Source organism: Lithobates pipiens, unplaced genomic scaffold (genome assembly GCF_037356315.1).
Source record: "Lithobates pipiens isolate NorthernLeopardFrog02 unplaced genomic scaffold, aLitPip1_a1.2 Scaffold_16, whole genome shotgun sequence".
In the NCBI taxonomy this organism is placed as follows: Eukaryota; Metazoa; Chordata; class Amphibia; order Anura; family Ranidae; genus Lithobates; species Lithobates pipiens.
Genome location: NW_027507748.1, coordinates 379,903,934 through 379,923,067, shown reverse-complemented (window position 1 = coordinate 379,923,067; position 19,134 = coordinate 379,903,934). Strand labels below are relative to the sequence as shown.

The following is a 19,134-nucleotide window of genomic DNA, read 5'->3' as shown; positions in this document are numbered from 1 at the left end:
CTGAATTTATCAAAATAAGTCAGATACAGAAACACCTTAGGTGTACAAGCTGGCTTACTGGACCCAAAAGGGACCGCCACCTCAGCAGAGGATCCTGCTGCATCCTTTATTATCAGGGTATCACGCAGAGTGGTGATAAGTGCTCCAACCAGCGCTTTTTCCTGCACGGACCCGGAATCATCCTCACTGTCCGATCGGTCCTGGTCAGCATCCTCTGACAAATCAGAACAGGGGCCACCAGTCACCGCGGGGCCCGGGTCTGAATCAGAGCTCTCCCCGGAGGAAGGGGGCGGGGCGTTTTTTACCCCCCTTGCGCCCGCACACCGCCTCCACCCAGGCAACGAATGTTTCAAGGACCGCCGACAAAGCGTCCAAAGGCACTGCTCAATTTGCAGGTGAGCCGGTTGCAATTGCAGGGAGGTCTGGGGAAGAAAACCTAGCTTCTGACCCCATGCTGACCCACCCTGTCTGCCACTCTTGGGGACTTAGGAAAAGGTGCTCAATTCCACCCTCCTAGCTGCTACAGACTGATGGGCCCCCACCACAGGACTCACCACCCTGACCGAGTGTTGCTCCTGATCGTTGTGTCAGCTCACAAGTGTCTAGGACCAAAAACGTGCTGTTCTGAGGTACAGGGACCAGCGCTGGGGAGAAAAACCGCGAAAATGGCAGTCGGCCGTCCTTGTATAGAAAAAAAAGCACTGGGAAAATGCCTGCCAAAAAATGGCCGACCAGGCTTCTCACAGAGGCAGAAAATGGCTGACGATCATGCTGTACAGAGAAGGTACACAGAAAATGGCGAAGGTCAGCGCTATGGCGGCAGCACGTGCAGAGCCCACAGACACCAGCAGAGAGACAGATGACACCACAAGGACACAGACAGCCAGCGCAGTCCCCAATCAAGGATCAGAGCCCCCCGGAGGACCCCTGGCCCAGATACACACACCACACTACAGCCCAGTCATGTAGTATCCCCCATGGGGGGGGGGGGGGAGACAGGGAGAGAGGAAAGGGAGAAGAGGGACCCCCTAATCGACCTCCCAGGGATTTCCCAGCTGCTCTGTCCTACCGAGACAGGGAGAGCTGTACTTACCGTCCGGACGAGCTGGAAGCATCCCATCACAGACCCACACCCGAGCAGTAGGGGGTGGCTTTGGGCCACGGCACACTGTGACAATGACATCCGTAGTCTGGTCACATGTGTGCCCCGGAGCATGTAGCTCACCGGTCGTGGCCTACCCAGTGTGTAGCTAGGGCCTGCACACACTCAATGGCCAGGCTGGGGAGACTACAAGGATATATATTATCCAGCCTGTCACCCAGCCGGCTGTTGATAGAAGATCACAGGATCTTAAAATCTTGAGCAAAAGGCAAAAAAACCTGAAAAAATCCCCAGGACTGATGGTCCCGCAGGGAGCCTAGGTCCTTCTCCTTCACTAGACAGAAAAAAACTGAGCTGCAGGAAGCAGGCTGGGGGTTATTGCCAGAGGGACCGCCCCCTGGGCAGAACTGTACAGTTCTGTTTTTCACATATATTACATGTTCTGCCTAGTCCTCTCCTGAAGGTGACGTAATATCCGAACGGTCAAGATTAATGGAGCTGTCTCCCTCAATAAACGAAAGAGAAATAATTATTTAACGTAATTTGGTAACATTTTGTAACCAAGTAACATGGTTGCAGCTGTTACTACCGATCCTAAGCTTCTTCTGAGATGTATTTGTAAATTTAACTCCACAGCCCTATGATAAAAAAAAGTTTTGGTCTTTCTTTTTAAATAAATATTGTTTTTATTTACAGTGGTTGTTAACCTCAGACATGAATGGATCTCCAATGAAAGGGATTTCCAGCTAATTGGCAGCCTCAACTCTGTTCCTGTGTGAAGGGGGGTTTGTCCCTTCCGTCCAATCAGCTCTTAGCCCCTGTACACACGGTCGGAGATTCTGCCAACCAAATCCGTCGGATTTTGTCCGTCAAATTTAGTCTGACGGATTGTGTCCGAAACTGTTGCATACACACGGTCGGACTAAGTTGTCGAAAAATCCGATCTTTCAGAACGTGATGATGTAATTTCGTTACGATGGGACTAGATTCAGGCTAGTAGCATGATCGGATTGCGTCCGACCGGCCCAGTTGGTCGGGAAATATTTCCAACATGTTGGAAAATTGGGTCGGACGGAGATTCGGACGGAATCAGTCCGATGCATACCACACACAGTTGGATTATCTGACGACACGGTCCGATAAGACGCATTCCGACGGATTCTCCGACCGTGTGTACGCGGCTTTAGGGCTCTCCTCACTGAGATCTGCAGAGTGTACCTTCAGCTCTCCACCTCCATTTTCTGACAGCTTAGACAAGTTTTATAAATTTTGGACTTTGAATGAATGTAGAGAAGAAAAGACTGCAGATAAAGAGGTGCAACTTATGTAGGATGATTTGTTTATTTTCTCTGTATCACCTGAGGCCAGTCACTTCGCTGGGAATATGTAAGGGTTTACAACCACTTTAACTTCAGATTTTTACCAAATGCGATTTTTCTTTTTCTTTTCCTATTCATATACAAACACTTTTTACATTTTCATATTTATTTTTATTTTCTTATAGTGTTCTGTTCTGTTAAAACAAACCATGCCATCTGTAAATAATCTCACAATGCTTTCACTCAGGGACATTATTAGGGACCCAGTTATAAAGCAGCAGTATGATCTTACTGCAGCCATACTGCTACTGTAAACAAAAGGCATATTTATAAAGGAATAAATGGTAAAAAAAAAATGTCACAGGAGAAGGAGATCCCAGTCATATGACCTGTCAAAGTCATGTGATTGGGCTCTCCTCCTATCACTAAGTGTTTTTTGCAATGTGAATGAGTTGTATAATGCGTGCACAATATGTATTAGCTACTGTAGTGTCCAGGAGAGTGCACATAGCAAAATCCACCCTCCATCATCAAAGGGCCCCTGGGCCTCTTAAAGAGAACCTATGATGATAGAAATACGGGAGCTTCTCTGAGGTTATCATTTGGCCCTCTATTTATTATGTAGTGTAGGCTGCATCTGCACATTTCTTCCAGGTTTGTGATGCAATAGATATTATGCAAGAATCAGGATAACAACCATCTTTAAAAACCAAGCCCCTCCCCCCCCCCCCATATTTACCACAGAAGCAAACTCAGCATAAAGACAAATTCTTCATATGAATGTGATCTGCGCAGCCCTGTCTAAGCTAGAAATATTACCTATAGGATCAGAAGAATGATGTTTCATTGGTGTTCCAATGCCTGGAGGTCCTGGAAACCGGTTATCCTTTTGTTTGTTTAACAGATTTGCTTGTAAAAAGCTTGCATTTTCTGCAATCTTCTGATTATTTTCAGTGACACCTGCCTCATGATCCTCCTCAACTGCATCATCAGAATCCAGACAAATGGAATCCTCAGGCGCTTGGGAAACAGCTTGATTAGGGAACATGTTTACCTTCAAAGAAAAAACATTTCTTAAACGATCACCTACTATAAAATCAGGGCTTCTTCCACTGGGCTGTGCTGGGCAGCCTCACTCAGTATGCCTTCATTACCAAGATATTTTAAAAACAGGAGCATAATACAAGTACAAATATACAGAAATAAAAGATGCAGTTAAAACTTACAGCATTTTTTTTGGTTTCTAAATGTAAACATCGAATCATGGCGTTAACGTTTGTGGTACAGGTTTTCCAATCCTTTCCATATTCACCAAGATCACATTCAGGGAATATAGATGCCAAGAACTCTGCAAAACAAAAAGAACCTTAATCAAAACTCAGACAAATGAGACCCTTAAGCCTCGATTCACACTGATGTGATGCAGGAAACGCAGCAATTTCCCGCACTGCATAGCAATCGCACTGTTCATGCGATCTGCTGCGGGTGTTAATTAAAAGTTGACACCCCAAAAGCAGCTTGAAAAATTTAGTGCGTTTGCCCGAACAGGATAGCATGGTTAAGAATACCAGTGTGATCTGGTTCCCCATGCCAACACAAAAAATCTGCCTGTACCTTCTTCATGCGGATTCGGTGTGATTTGAGCAATTCAATATGAATGGGCTCAAATCACACCGTGCAGAATCGCATGTGATTTGCACAGGAATGTTGTGCGATTCCTGTGCGAACCACATGCAGTGTGACAGTGTGTACCAGGGTTTAAAGTCGATTTCCAGGCATAAACTAACAAAGCCTAAAATTGCTCCCAGCCCCCTTTTAATTCCTACTAACTAACCTGTAGAGCTGCACGATTACTCATCAAGAATAGTTATCGGGATATTTTCCCCACAGCGATCTTGACAAAAGTATTTCCCGATTCTTTCTATGCAGAGAATTCTCTTTGCTCTGCTGAAGCCGTCAGCCGTCAAAAGAAAGGAAGAAAAAAAAAAAAAAACGGCAATCTGCCAAGAATCGCAACATTCTTTAGCAGTGGAACTTAAGTATAAACATGGGGGGTTATTTACGAAAGGCAAATCCACATTGCACTGCACGTGCAGTCGTTGTAAATCTGAGGAGTGGATCTGAAATAAGTGGAAGCTCTGCTGATTTTATCATCCAATCATGCGCAAGCTAAAATGCTGTTTTTTATTTTCCTTGCATGTCCCCCTTGGAGTTACAGCGACTTTACTTCCAAGTGCACTTGTAGTGCAAACTGGATTTGCCTTTTGTAAATAACCCCCATTATAACAATTTGTCAAAGGAATAGACTTGTGTGTATATGAGGAAAGTGTAACCACTTAAACACTACTTTTTCTGACATCGTTGGTTTCAAGTTAAAATAATTTTTTTTGCTAGAAAATTACTTAGAACCCCCAAACATTATATATATATATATATATATATATATATATATATATATATTTATTTTAGTAGAGACCCCAGTGGTTGTTATTGTATATATACACAATATTTTATGTCACACTGTATTTGCGCAGCGGTCTTTCAAATGAATTTTTTGGGGAAAAAAATTACTTTAATGAAAAAAAAAAAAACTAACCAGTAAAGTTAGCCAAATTTTTTTTTGTATAATGTGAAAGATTTTATGTCACAAGAATCGTGATCTTTTTATTCTAAGCAAAAAAATTGCGATTCTCATTTTGGCCAGAATTGTGCAGCTCTACTAACCTGTAGAAGAAAGATGCGTATACTTATAGTCTGAAGCCGCTATGGTCCAGTCACATGATCTTCCCAGTGGCCAGCTTCAGGGGAAAGGAGAAAAGCATCGACAACAGATGGAATGCCTGGGTGATGACATCACCTATAGGCTTATACTGGGCATCTGTTGTTGGCTATCCCTCCTCTCCCCTAAAGCTGGCCAACTGGAGCCAATCACGAGACTGGACCAGATCATTCTGAGAATAGGCAAGTATAAGCATCTTCATTCTACAGGGTAGTTAGTATAGGAGTTGGAAAGGGGAGGGAGCCATTTTAAGATTAGTTAGAGCCTAGAATTCCACTTCAACATCAAAAGTTAAAAATGCTAAAAACAGACTGAAAAAAAAATCATCGCTAGGCTTTTTTCAGCTTAACAACATACGTTTCCTGGGCATTTTGTTTCTGCCACAACACAGGTCATGTGATCACAGAATATCCAATGAGCTTCATATACAGTATGAGAAACATGGCTACTGGTACCAGGATTATGCAAGTCAATTACATTTATCTAGCCAAGGTTTGACCAGTCAAAGCAATGATAGTGAGCATTATTGTGTCCTCACATAATATGTACATTCCAAGTCACACACATACCTCTTATTGCTGAAACCTTGTTCACATCAAGTGTCATAAGTCCTTGTACCTTGCCTCCTGTAGCACTGTTCAGTAATACGTCCTTAGGGAACAGGGCACGAACCAAGTAACGAGCTGCATATTTAGGTTGTGTTTTCTGTCTGGCTTTCGCCAAAAAGCTTCCAGGGACTTTGATATTTTTACTGGGGTCCCCAAGAAATTCTAGAATTGATTAAAGACAATAATATATTAACATTTTTATATAATACAAAAAAAAAAATGACAGAGGGTCTGACTCTTTCCCAAGCCATCCAAGACTAAACAAATATGTTTTGCCTAGACACTAAAGCGTTTGTTACCCCAACACTTCACATTCCTGATATGTGCCTGCTGTATCATGTACTTGTATGAGAAATTATTCTGTTCTTTTTGTATTGCTTCCTTTATGTGAAATCACTGGTGTTCCTGCCGGTCCCTCTGCTTTCCTATTAAAAACTGAACACACTAAGCAGGAGAACACAGCGTGGTCAGTTCTCTAGCTATGCTGGGAACTCAGTGTGCTCTCCTCCAATGATCAGACTTGTCCTGACATGACCCCCCCTGCACAGCTATTCACTGGGAAGCTCAGTGTACTGCTGCTTCTCCCCCCCCCCCCCAGCTCTTATGCAGCTGAGAACAGAGGGAAGGTGATCACTTATAAAAAAAAAAGTGAAAAAGGGTATTTATAATGTATTTTTATACATATTTATGCATAAATGTTTTCCCTTTCATTTCTATTTTAAACTGAATGGGTTGTTTTTACAAGGTGGTCGTTTACAATCACTATAAGTTCTGTAGCATTTTGAGCAGATTCAGCCAGTATGTAAGGCAACTGGCAAACTACTGACCCCCTGCAGGATCAGCTGGAAGACAAAGCATAACTGCCCAAGTGCTCTGATGTTCAGGAAGACTGCACTCAAAGGCTCACAATGCATATCAAATCTGAAGTTAAATTTTAAAGAAAATCTGTACAGAGAAAGTGTAGCCACTGACACTGCTGACCGCCTCTACTGAAAATACCAGCCTCCTGGCTATCATGTTGGTCTAATGGCTCTCCGTATTTGCACACTTGTTCCAGGTTAGCGTCACAAAGTACTAAAATCAAAGACAGTCAGGCTATTAGCATTTTCAAAAGGAGGCCAAAAATAGTCCCCTTGATTTTAAAAAGTCCAAATATATCAAATCAGCACAGAAAGTTCCAGTAGTTTGGTCCCTCAGTTTATAATATCAGGGGAAAGATGCAATGGTCTTTTTTCACTATCACTGGGTTACATCAACTAATGTTCCCGTTACTAGGAATCCCTGAGGAATAAAAGTCTTGGTTCACAACCAATAGCATATGTGCATACAGCAGTAATTATGTCACAAGAGTAGTCTTTGAGTAATGAAGCTATCAGAAGCTAAGTTAGGGGCTGCTCAGCCAGCACTTCCATAGCTGCTGAAATTGTCATTGCTAAGGGCTCTAATGATGGAATATACCATCGGTTACATCCTCATCTTCCAAAAACCCAAATATACAAAAGTTAGGGGTCATATTTAGCAAAAACCTGAAAAGGGAGGATGAGGGCAAAATACTTACAGTGGGTAAGGTTGTTTACACCAGTCAAATGACCCATTATTACCAAATTATGGATGATTTTATGAAGTGGGATGCACCCGTGCCCTACAGATATTTTCAGCTTTCACTAGAGTACCTTTAAAACTTTGCAACTCACCATAAATCGGGACCGGTTGAACTGACGATGAAGGTAATTCCTCACTTATGATAACATTTCTCTGCACAGTTACATGAGGCACCAAAACAGGCTCGGTTTCTTTAATATTTTCTTTTGCTGGTTTGGAACACAGAGACGATGCAGCCAGAGGAGTAGTAATGATGGGCGGTGAAGCACAAGTGCTTTCAGGTAAGCTTTCAATCTTTATGTCTCTGTGGTCACTGTTTGTTACACTGATGATTGGATGCAAGGAACGGGTTGACACAATAGTTGGTAGAGGTGGACTTAACCTTTGAGTCTGTTGAGGTTCCCTTGGAATTGCTCCTGTATGGATAGATTTAAAGGCTAGGCTGCCCTGGAGATGCATGTTTTCCTCTTCCATCTTCTTGTTTGGAATGCTCGGTGGAGGCTGTGCAATTTTCGGGGTGAGAAAGCTTTGGTTTAGCTTCTGTAGTCTCAGTTTTGCATGAGGTATGGCATGAGGACCTCTTGGGGAAAGGTTAAGTGGTCTCTGGAGGTAAAAACAACACTATTAACATGTAAGTTCACTACATAAAACTAAAATAATTTTAGAAAGTCAACAACAATTTCCCATGGGGATAAATACAATTTATGGCTTCTCAAAGTCAAATGTGGAAGAAAACACACATGGAGCCATTTGTTCTCAGTATGTTATACCTGCATAGGTCTTAATTAGGAACAAAAAAAGCTCAGCTTCCACAATGTAACAGAAAGCCTCCCTTTCCTGTTCTGTTAATTATTATGTTTATTAGGGTGAGCAGAGACACAAAACTATGCAGAGTGTCTGGTCTGGGAGTGCATATGAGTGGTTTGTCCCATGGCAAGGAATGGAAGTCGTGTTACCAGGTTGTATTAAAGTGTTTGTAAACCCCAGACATGAAATATGAACAAAGCATATCCATATAGTGTGTACTTGTCTTAATCCAGAACACAAAGTGTAATTTTTGTCTGCTGCTTTGTTCGCCTGCTATCAGCATGAATCACTTCTGACAAGTTTTCCTGACACCAAGAGCAAAAAGGTGACAAGGGAGGGTGGTTAAGGGGGTGTGTATTCTAATCAGCTCTCCTCACTCTCGGAGTGGAACTTCAGCTCCCCATCCCCTGCTTTTCAGAGCTGAGAGATCCTGTTTAAATTCTGCACTCTGAAAGCATGTAGGGTAAAGATGCCTGCACATAAACAGGTACAACTTATATAGGAGGTTTTGTTTCAACTATGTGTATCACCTGAGACCAGTCACTTCACTGGGTATATGTGAAGGTTTCCAACCACTGTAATTGATTTCAACATGTACTGGTTTTAGTCTAGGTTCACATCTATGAGGGAGCGCTTGATGCGTTTTTCAGCCACTTTTCAGTGCATTTAGCGTTTTTAAACCAGTTTTTTTATGCGTTTCTGCATGCAGTTTTCATGCACTTTGCATTTACGTTTTTTTTTCTCTCTTTAAACACAGTATAAAACACACTGTATATAGCTGGTTGCTAAGGAGGGGGTCGGGAAGCCGGCCGCCACATCCTTAGCAACCGAGTCACCAGCTATCAGCAATAAAAAAAAGGCATAGGGACCCCCCAGAATTCATACTAGATCCTTATCCGAGCATGCCGCCTGACAGGTCAGAAAAGAGAGGGGACAAGCAAGCGATTCAAAAAGTGCATGAAAAAGGAAAAAAGCTGATGCAATATCGTTTTAAAATTTTATTACGCAAAAGTTAAAAAACGCTCCTCCCCCGCTGGGGTACTCACATGTATAATGTGCGTCAGTGCATCGTACTTCATAGAGCCTAATAGATACTGAAAACAGTATGGGTTTGGCTTGTATTTCCTCTAGGCAGTTATACTGTCTCTCACTCCGTCCTGGCCCCTCCCCTACGCATGTCGATACTCAGGGTGTGGCGTACCTTTCTCAACCCCCTGAGGAACCCTCTGCACTTCTATATATATATATATATATATATATATATATATATATATATATTTACTTTTTGCAATTTTGTTGTCACATTGGTATGCATTAAGCACTTTCTGTTTTTATTTCAATTTGTGTTATATGTATATGGCGGCACCACGTAATGGTGGTTAGGTTTATATATTTTAACCACTTGCCGACCAGCGCACGACGATGTACATCGACAGAATGGCACGGGCAGGCAAATGGGCGTACATGTACGTCCCTTTAAATTTGCCGCCGGCGCGCTCCCGCGCTGGTCGTGACCCCCGTGAGTCCAGTCGCGGGACCCGCGGACTCGATCGCCGCGGGCATACCCGCGATCGCCTCACGGAGCGGCCAAATGAAGATATGCCGTTGTAAACAGCATTTCTTCATTCTGCCTAGCAACTAGTGACGCTGATCTCTGCGCCATGTGATTGGAGCAGAGATCAATGTTCACTAAATGAAAGCCCAACCCCCCCACAGTTAGTAACACACCCCTAGGAACACTTAACCCCTACACTGCCACCCACTGGTTAACCCCTTCACTGCCAGTGTCATTTACACAGGAATCACTGCATTTATATAGCAGTGATTACTGTATAAATGACAATGGTCCCAAAAATGTGTCAAAAATGTCCGATGGGTCCCCCACAATGTCCCAGTCACAATAAAAATCGCTGATCGCCGCCATTACTAGTAAAAAAAAAATATTAATAAAAATGCTATAAAACTATCGCTATTTTGTAAACGCTATAACTTTTGCGCAAACCAATCAATAATCGCTTATTGCGATTTTTTTTTCCAAAAATATGTAGAAGAATACGTATCGGCCTAAACTGAGGGAAAAAAATGTTTTTTTATATATTTTTGGGGGATATTTATTATAACAAAAAGTAAAAAATAATGCGTTTTTTTTTTCAAAATTGTCGCTCTATTTTTGATTATAGCGCAAAAAGTAAAAACCGCACGGGTGATCAAATACCACCAAACGAAAGCTCTATTTGTGGGAAAAAAAGGACGTCAATTTTGTTTGGGAGCCACGTCACACGACCGCGCAATTGTCAGTTAAAGCGACGCAGTGCCGAATCGCAAAAAGTGGTCTGGTCTTTGACCAGCAAATTGGTGCGGTCTGAAAGTGGTTAATCAAATTTATTGAGTGTGGTTCTGCCCTATTTGCACTTGTGCACTTTTTTTCCAGTTGTGTGTTTACACTTGTGTGCGCATTATTTGCTTGCCACAGATTGCACCCTGCACTTTATACCAGCTGTGTGTTTATTATTTATGCACTTTATTACTCACCTGCACAACTATAATTATAGAACAAGGCATCTAGCGCAGCGTATGTTATTTTTATTTTACAGATTTTACCCTGTAAGCAACAAATGTCAGAAATAGGCTTAGGCATGAAAGGCATAAATAATTAAAGATACATTTGTTTATTACCCATTAAAAACAGTATACCGTACTCAAACAAAAAGATAAATTCATCAAAAGGGCTGTTACATAATCATTACTTAAGCAGCCAATAACCTCACCTGCAAAACCTATTATTTCCTGACTCCAGTTCTGATCCCAATTCAAATATGAGCAGCAAAATTCAAGACAAATTGCAAGGTGGAGCTCATGTTATTTTATAGTTTACATAGAAATGTTTAATGTGTATTTGTACTTTTGCAGTGAAATTTAAGAAAACTCCACTATATGTTTGTTAGGTGTTCCCATTTACACAGCAGTTTAACCACTTCCCGACCGGCGCACGACGATGTACGTCGACAGAATGGCACGGGCAGGCAAATTGGCGTATAGGTACGTCCATTTGTATTTGCCGCCCTTTCATTGCGTGTGCACCACCAGCGCCGCGTGGCGGTTGGGTCCCCCGTGAGTCTGGTTGCGGGTCCCGTGGACTCGATCGCCGCGGGGATACCCGCAATCGTCTCACGGGGAGGCTGAACAGGGAGATGCCGTTGTAAACAGAATCTCCCCATTCTGCCTAGCAACAAGTGACAATGATCTCTGCTCCATTTGATTGGAGCAGAGATCGGTGTTCACTAACACGCAGCCCAGCCCCCCACAGTTAGTAACACGCCCCTAGGACACACTTAACCCCTACACTGCCACCCCGGGTTAACCCGTTCACTGCCAGTGTCATTTACACAGGAATCAGTGCATTTGTATAGCACTGATTGCTGTATAAATGACAATGGTGTCAAAAATGTCTGATGTGTCCGCCATAATGTCGCAGTCCCAATACAAATCGCTGATCGCCACCATTACTAGTAAAAAAAAATTATTAATAAAAATGCGATAAAACTATCCCCTATTTTGTAAACACTATAAATTTTGCGCAAACCAATCAATAATCGCTTATTGCGATTTTTTTTTACCAAAAATATGTAGAAGAATACGTATCAGCCTAAACTGAAGAAAAAAAATGTTTTTTTTATATATTTTTGGGGGATGTTTATTATAGCAAAAAGTAAAAAAAATTGTTTTTTTCAAAATTGTCGCTCTATTTTTGTTTATAGCGCAAAAAATAAAAACCTCAGGGGTGATCAAATACCACCAAAAGAAAGCTCTATTTGTGGGAAAAAAAGGACGTCAATTTTGTTTGGGAGCCACGACGCATGACCACACAATTGTCAGTTAAAGCGACGCGGTGCCGAATCGCAAAAAGTGGTCTGGTCTTAAGCCAGCAAAATGGTCCGGTCTGAAAGTGGTAAAAGAAAAAAAATCCTCTGGGTGGAACTTTTAGAAGGGACAGAGAGCAGCTGGAGTATCACAAAAGTATTACAAAAATATACATTTTTAACAGTTTAGAGTTAAAAAGAAACAATACATGAATTTGAGCTGGATGCTGATACATAGACTATACAGTTGATGACACAGTTGGAAACCACAATTGATCTGTTGGGGATCAAATTGTCAGGGCTGGCTTAGCCCTTCCTTCTCTGGGCTGGCTGCTCAGCTGTCGGCTAATTGCCAGCTCTCATCTCTCTCCACAGTTACCAGCTGTTCCTGATCATGCTCGTCTGACCTGCCTACTTAAAGCTGTCCAGCTCACTTCATCTCTGCCTTCGCCTTGGTCACATCACAAGAAACCATCTCCTGTGGTTCTGTTTAAAGACTGGCTTGCTGACATCCCTTCTGGCTCCTTATCCTGCTGTTGCTCCACTTGGATCCCTGACTTCTGGCCTGGCTGATTAACCGATCTGGTTATTGAACCCTGCACTGGCTGACTACTCGTTCCGGTTACTGGACTCTGGCCATGCTTTGACTACGCTTACTCCATTTACCTTTTTATTTTTTATTAATAAACAAGTGTGATTTAATTGTACTTCTGTCTCGGTCTGGTTCATGGTTTCTGACATAAATGAGGACAACAGAAGTACCCAACGCATTTCAAGTCTGTAAAAAAATATATACTTTCTCTTCTTCAGGGTTGTATGTGGTTACTGCAGAACGTATATACGTCTACAATAGATAGAGTATAAATAAATATAGGATGCATATAATACAACATCATAAAAGACATGTAAAATAAAACACCATTTCTTATTCAAAATCATACTTGTAAGTACACTGTTCAAAGTATCTTGCACCCAAGGGAAAATATATTTTAAAACTGTGTTGTGGTTGTGAACTTGGCCGGTTCTTTTTAACTCAAAACTATTAAAAATATATATTTTTGTAATACTTTTGTGATAATCCAGGTGCTCTCTGTCCCTCCTAAAAGTCCCACGAGAAAATTTTTGTCTTTAAACTTTGTAACTTATTGATGTGGGTCAGTGCAGCCTCTCTGTGATAATTAGCACTTTCAATAATCTCTCCATTTACACAGCATACCAAATTATTATTATTTTTTTTAAATTATATATTTCTTACCTTTTAGATCAGACCTGGGCATTTTTTGGCCTTTTGGCTGTCCCTATCCAGCCCTCAAGTGGTCAATGAAATTAGCAATCAAATGTAAATAAGTGAATGTCATGCATTCAGTACAACTGCATTGTTGTAGTAAATTAGTGTAGCGATGAATATTATACAAACAATAAATGTGCGGATGCAATTTAAACTTGCAATATAGACATAATCTTACAGTGTATTACACAAAAAAATGGTATGAAAGAGGGCGAGGTGAAAAATAATTTTTTTCAAAGAAAATTAAAAAAACGTAGGTTGACAATCTACAGTATCCTTATAGCCACAACAGTCCATAAGTAGTGCAAAGGAATACCCCTGTGAATAATTGACACACCACAGATTCAATCTGGGTGTAATACTTCAAAGATTTGGAACCAGTTGTCTGAAGACACATCTACACCAACCCTTCAAAGATGAATAGATGGGTACTCTTACCGATATGGTTGGACACACATGTCATACAACAGTGGGCCATAAAGGCTTAGTCTGGTACTGTATGTGGACCAGACTAACTAGACTGTTTGGCTTTGTTTGCTTGAGTGTTAGCTGCTCATTATTTTACATTTTTTTTTAATCCACATTTTTTTCATCCACATTTTCTCACATTTATTCCCCTTTTGTTAGCGCAGTGTTTCTTCTTCACAATACAACTGCATTGCTTTTAGTTTTACGGTGACTGCTATGTTTTTTTTTCTAATTTACATATGTGCGTGCATGCCTATGCACCATTGGAGATGTCGGTAGCCAAACTTCCACATCCCCCCCCCTCCCCAGGGCATGTACACTGCTCCATGCCTCTGAGGAAGGCCAGCCAGTCAAGATGACAGATGCCCTCATTGGTCTGCCCCTTCTGAGATGCTTTGGCCATGTAGGAAGGCCAGTGCCCCCCCTCGAACGACTGGAGCAGACAATGGGAGGAGGCCAACAAGGATATGATGCAGGTGAGGGAATGTGAGGAGGTGTTGCCAGGTCCTGCTCTCAACCTCACATGTAAGGGGCAGAGCCCATTGCCCCACCAGTCAGTTTTAACTCCTGCAGAAACAGAAATTATGTCACACACCTAGGACGTGTATAACAGTAAAGGGAAGATATAAATACCCTCATGGGGTTCCCATAGACAGGCTGCTCTGCTAACTCTATGTATGTATAGCCTAACTTACCATATAACATGCTTGGGTTGGTTCCCAATATGGTATTTTATATTTTTTTTTTTAGGGGGAAATCTCGTCTTGTTATGTGCACCGTATACCTGGGATATTTAATTGAGCAAAATTTGGTTCTGCCTATTGGTTTGGCCCTCCTCAACAGTCCTAGTTTTTCATGTGGCCCTTTGGGAAAATGAATTGCCCACCCGTTTTAGAGGTTTTTCAGGAGGAGGTTTCATGGTGAACTGCAAGGTTTTGTGAACAATGTTAGAGTGAGCCTGTCCCAAGTCTGTCAGCATTAACATATAATGCATGAAGCCCAGCCTCAACAATTTGAACCCTTTGTTAAGTCAAAAAGCATTCAAATCTAGTTACAATTGATAAATATCTGCCTGCAGAGTACAGACAGGGTTAATTATGGCAAACACAGCTGCCCAGCCACTTCATAAACAAAGCGAAGCATGTAAGATTTGTTTCTTGCTGGAGGGTCCAAAATCTGCAATTTTAAAGTGGTTGTAACCCTAAAAGGAAAAAAGGATTCTGTTCCTTTAAAGCATGTTAAACCACACAGTGCTTGTGCGGTGTCATTTCTCCTTTTCTAAGCTGTAAAAAACCTGGTCGATCCTACCTGTTTCTGTGTTCCCATGTGTCCTCACAACCGTAATTATGGCTGCTGAGCCCTGATTACTGTGGTCAGTTTACGTGCCTTCATCGTCCCGCTGCTCTCCTCTCTCCCTCTCTGCCAGCTCCTGTATGTGAGCTGCCCCTCCCCTCCCCTTCTACCACTGTTCCGAGTGGCAGTAAAGTTACTGCTTACAATTACTGCCAGCCCCTCTGTTAGGAGAAAATGTTCTATACAGTGTATGTGCTTTTTTAAAATTCTTCTTCTAAATGCCTTATTTCACTTTGCTGATCTGCGGTCATGTTACCGCCTGGCAGACATCAGAGGGAGAACTCAGCCCCTCCATCTGTAGTGCACAGATCAGAGAAAGAGAGCGGCCCACTGATTGGCAAGGTGAAAAAAGGTATTTAGAAGAAGAGGCACCTACACTGTATAGTACATTTTGTCCTAGCAGAAGGGCCGGCAGTGATCGTCGCACTGCTTTTACAACCCCTTTAAGTTATGCTATGTGAGAAATGTAACAAATATAAACTAGATGTTATCCAAATTTGGCTGCAAAAGTGAAAATACACTAAAAAGGTAAACTTTACCAAGATTGTTTGTTTGTTTTTTATTAAAAGTCAGCAGCTACAAAAAATGTCCATGAGGCTCAGCACTGTCTTCCCGCAGCTGAATCTCCAGTGCCACCATCTTGGATTTGGAAGCCAGCTGTGACTTCCTGATGAATCACAGCAGGCTTCCCACTTTACATGCAGAAGATCGCAGAGAACCTGGAGACTGATCCTGCAGCCTCATGGTATACACAACGTTTCCCAGGAGGCTGTGGGTAAGGGAGGAGTTTGGGATATGCAACGTCACCCTCACCTAGGTAAGGATTAAAGAAATAGGAGAAGGTAGCCACAAAAAACAGTATTTGTTTCCCCCGCACCCCCCCCCCCCCAAAAAAAAACCTGCAACTCAGACTTTTTGAGTGAGTACTTAATGTGTATGGCCCTTACACTGATGGTAAGGGTCAGTGTGTTTGGATGAAGGTGATGGGTTTCTTACCTCATTCATTTTTCATGGTGGATTCCACCTACTAGAAGTTTTTCCTCCTTGGTGGTTGTTATCCTGATGGGTTTTACCTCTCTTCATAAATTAAACTTTTTATTATGAACTTTATATTTGTTATTTACTGTTAATGAGCGCTACACCTTTTTTCACTATCTTTTTATTGTATCCAACAATTAGTGTTAGCCGCTATTCACCTGATTTTTGTACTTAGCACAACAAATTTATTATTTTTAATGCTTCCAATTGTAAAAAAAAAAAAAAAAAAAAGCTAAATCTAAGATAAAATTATAGTAATCAAAAAGCTATATGAAACATCAACTAAAAGCATGCATTGTGACTTACAGGTTTTAAGTGTGATTTCATCTGAGCATGGTGCAGCTCAGAGACTCTCCTCTGGAGAAGATCCATCTTCTTGTCTAGCTTCTGAACTATGTCATACATTGCCTAAAAGGACATACTGCCATTAGACATTAGTAAACATTTCCAGCTACACATATCTAAATAACACCAATAAACACTAATTAATGTTTTAAATTTTGGTATTTTAAACCCATTTTTCTATGTATAATTTCTAACTATACATAGAACATAGGACAGCTGTGTTTGCTCATTGCACAGGAGAGTATTTATTTAAAAAAAAAAAAAAATATGAAGAGATCTTTGCCCTGACAAATAGCATGTACATTTGGTCTGTGTGAATGAGGACAAAATCAATCGGCTCTTTTCTCTCTAGAACGAATTGTATTCTTTAAACCGGATTGAGTAAATTCAGAAAAGACCACAAATATGGCCTTGAAAGAAAATAGCCTGACAACAATTTTTGCCCATATTCTCACAAAGCCAATGAACATGCAGTTTCACAGGACAAATAGCTCTGCAATTTGTTTTTCTAAATACACCCAATAATGTTTTTTAGAGGATTTTATTCCTTAACGCAAAAGGGTATTTTTTACTCTCCATAATGTTTGTTTATAACATATGCAGCTTCCGCCAGCTGCTTCACATGTGTAAACAGTGGTTGTACCTATCTGTTCCTCGGTTTTAATGAAATTCTACCACACAAGTCTGACTGGAAGACAGACTCAACAGTTGCTAAGCAAGCAGATTAGCTGATCAAGGTATAATACAGCTCTCCCTCTAGTGTCTAATCTTGAAATCATGAATTGGTTCATATTGGAAATATAGAATGTCTGTAAAAATGTGAATGTCACGTTAAAATTAAAAGGTACCGCACAGCATATAAAATATCCTCTCTCATTTCTTCCAGTGGAAAATCTTACTCAACCAGCATAGATATTCATTGCAGAATTAAGAGCTTGTGTGCTTGGTGCTACACAGCCTCATCTGAGAATCCTCATAGTTAAGTCCTACCCTTTTCTCGCAATCTACTCCCATTACAAGACAATATCCCTACTCTGCTTGGCTAAGCATGCCGCAGAGCCAAATCTCAGTGGAGCTAAAATTGATAAATATGTGGATTAACAGGGGTGCTAAAGGAGGACACTAGAGCACACTAGGAGTAAGGCCAAGTTCATACTGGTATGACAGGACAGTCGTACGACTGTGAATCTGACTTTGCCCTGCGACTTCATGTCTGACTTCAATTAACGGGATGCGACTTTGATCCCAACAATATCAGACACTTTGAGTCTGGTATGACTCTTAAGGCAAAATCCCTTGCCAAAAAAAAAATGGGGTCATCCCCCAAGACCATACCAGACCTTTCGGTCTGGTGATGATTTTAAGGGGAACCCCCACGCCAAAAAAACAAAAGCAAAACTTGTGGGGTCCTCCCCAAAATCCAAACCAGACCCTTATCTGAACACGCAGCCCAGCAGGTCAGGAAAAGGGGGGGGGGCCCCACCTCCTGGACCATACCAGGCCACATGCCCCTCAACATGGGGGGAGGTGGGGTACTTTTGGCGACCCCCCACCCCAAAGCACCTTGTCCCCATGTTGATGGGGACAAGGACCTCTTCCCGACAACCCTGGGCAGGGGCTTATTAAAATCTGGAAGCCCCCTTTAACAAGGGCCCCCAGATCCCGGTCCCCCATCCTATGTGAAAGAGTATGGGGTACATTGTATCCCTACCCATTCACCCATTTAAGCCGGCCATAGGCGGTTTGAATCTCGGCCTTGAACCATGTATGGGCAGGCTTAATGTGCAAAATTAATCGATCAACTTGGATACAACCAGTCTGTCGGAATCGCTTTGAGATTATTGCTAGCGGCTGCTATACCTGTTAGCAATAATGACTGTCTTCTCCTCCGCCTGCGGCAGACAATTGCTCTGCAGTAGGGATTCCCCTGCCAGCACTGTCTGGGGGAATTTCTTATGCATATGCATCGTCTATGGTCTTATGATGAAAGACTCAAGAGAGGCTGAGTAGTTTAGCAAAAGACAACTGGGAGGGCTGACAATACTAATGTGCACAAAAAAGCTTGTCTGCCTACAACATGGATTAAAAGAGGAGTACATCTGTGGCAGATCAGTGCGTATTTTTCTGTACTTGGGGGGTATTTAAAGAGATAAAACGTGTAAATGCGCATGAATTTTTCAAAAAATTTGTTATGACATTTGCATCAAGTCAGTGGTCTACAAACTGCAGCCCTTGCTTGCCTTTATCTGGCAAGCAAGGGCTGGCCCTACACATTCAAAATTTGTGCTCACAAAAAAAACAAAAAACTGTCATTTCTAAATAAACTTAAAATTTATTTTATTTATGAATCACAAAACAGTAACAAGTTAACATAATATTCAGTCAGTGTACACCTATAAGCATACAGGGGGTTCATTAAATATAAGTATATTACAATGTTCTAGATAGGATTTAAACAGAACGCTGAACAAAACAGTTTAATACAGCCATAAATACAGGCATGATCATTGGGGCTTAGGTCTCTGAGAGGTCAAAGAAGGATGCACTGGCTGAAGGGGAAAATTT

General features: G+C 41.7%; 1 protein-coding gene across 2 annotated transcripts in view; it reads right to left on the bottom strand.

Moving 5' to 3' along the window:
• Positions 1 to 19,134, bottom strand: part of BEND2 (BEN domain containing 2) — a 62,104-nt gene that overhangs the window by 20,811 nt on the left and 22,159 nt on the right. For both annotated transcript variants that reach the window (XM_077482209.1, XM_077482210.1), the window contains 5 exons: positions 16,531 to 16,632; positions 7,503 to 8,013; positions 5,770 to 5,970; positions 3,648 to 3,769; positions 3,241 to 3,475 (listed from right to left, as the gene is read on the bottom strand). In XM_077482209.1, the coding sequence (XP_077338335.1) occupies positions 3,241 to 3,475; positions 3,648 to 3,769; positions 5,770 to 5,970; positions 7,503 to 8,013; positions 16,531 to 16,632 (1,171 nt within the window). The remainder of the gene's footprint in view (positions 1 to 3,240; positions 3,476 to 3,647; positions 3,770 to 5,769; positions 5,971 to 7,502; positions 8,014 to 16,530; positions 16,633 to 19,134) is intronic.